This window comes from Hipposideros armiger, unplaced genomic scaffold (assembly GCF_001890085.2).
Source record: "Hipposideros armiger isolate ML-2016 unplaced genomic scaffold, ASM189008v1 scaffold_503, whole genome shotgun sequence".
NCBI classification, from domain to species: domain Eukaryota; kingdom Metazoa; phylum Chordata; class Mammalia; order Chiroptera; family Hipposideridae; genus Hipposideros; species Hipposideros armiger.
In genome coordinates this window covers 296514-297884 of record NW_017731853.1, presented here as the reverse complement: position 1 = coordinate 297884, position 1371 = coordinate 296514, and the positions used below count along the sequence as shown (strand labels likewise).

The 1371-nt window shown below is 51.0% G+C and overlaps 1 protein-coding gene across 1 annotated transcript in view; it reads left to right on the top strand.

Moving 5' to 3' along the window:
• LAMB3 (laminin subunit beta 3) overlaps positions 1-1371 on the top strand; it is a 76977-nt gene that overhangs the window by 44318 nt on the left and 31288 nt on the right. Inside the window, exon 13 of the mRNA XM_019667709.1 lies at positions 626-866. Within this exon, the coding sequence (XP_019523254.1) occupies positions 626-866 (241 nt within the window). The remainder of the gene's footprint in view (positions 1-625; positions 867-1371) is intronic.

Genomic DNA, 1371 nt, shown 5'->3' with positions numbered 1-1371 from the left:
GAAGCAGGGAGAATCTATTCTTTATTATTTAAATTGAATCTTAATTGCACCCCTGCAGGTGCAATGTATCAGCTCTCCTTGCTCTGCTGGGATGGAGAGAGTATTTGGGTTGCAACCGCCCTCTGGCCCCTCCATCCTATTCCTCATCCAGGCCTGGAGGGACCAAGACTTGGTCCCTGCTTTGATGCTACAAGGCTTTTTCTTCCAAATCCTTTTCCCCCCCTGGCCTGCCACTTGCCTTATCCTATGTAGGACGTATCTTGTTTCCTACTTCAACTGGTCCCCTGGAGTCAGGGCCTTTGTCTGCATAGATGAGGCAAAGGGGCATCCCCAGCCCAGAGAGAGGCAGTGACCCAGTGGGAGAGCCATGATGGTAATGGGGGAGGGTTGGACTGGACCATTCAAAGAACTCTCTCTTTGGTCCAGCACGGACATTATCCTTGGTTTAGCCCCCACACTGGGAGTCAGGGGGCCTGATTACCACTCTATTCTGCTTTCTCACTGGCCACATAGCCTTGCATACATTACACAAGGCTCCCTGGCCCTCATTTCTCCATCTCCCAAATCTGAGCATATTGTAGGGTTGCTGGAGATGCCCACGAGCTAACAGAGGCATGCTTTGTAGATGGCAGACAGAGGTGCTGGTCCGATGTCAGCCCGGGTCTCTACATTTTCAGGGTGTGACTGCAACGGGCACTCGGAGACATGTCACTTCGACCCTGCTGTGTTTGCCACCAGCCAGGGGGCACATGGAGGGGTGTGCGACAACTGCCGGGACCACACCGAGGGCAAGAACTGTGAGCGGTGTCAGCTGCACTATTTCCGGAACCGGCGCCCTGGTGCTCCCATTCAGGAGACCTGTATCCGTAAGTAGGGGCTCCCTAGGGTACCATCCAGCCCATGACTCCCCACCGGTTCTGGACATAACACAGCACACGTACCTGGAGACACACAAGCCCTCAGGAAGCATGAAGACTTGGTCTTGTACCAGGACTTGTGGGCAATTGTTTTAACTTAGCTGTGCACTGCTAAGCAAATCACCTAACCTCTCTGGACCATCAGTGAACCAGTCAATCAACCATTATGTAGCCCTTAATTGGGGCATAGGAGAGGAAAAAGTAAATATAAGATGCAGTTCCTGCTGTCAAGAAACACACTCTTTGGTGATATGAACCATACACACATGAGACAGGGGGGCAAAGCACCTTATCTTTGTGTACGTTATTGCCTTTACATGTTATAATGCGGTCCTCTCTATATTTTTCTATTTCTCCCAACATTGAGAATTCCTCCATGGCAGGGATTATATCTTGTATCCTCAGGCCCTGGCGCAATGGCAAGCAAAATAATTAATGCTCAGGGCCAGCCCAG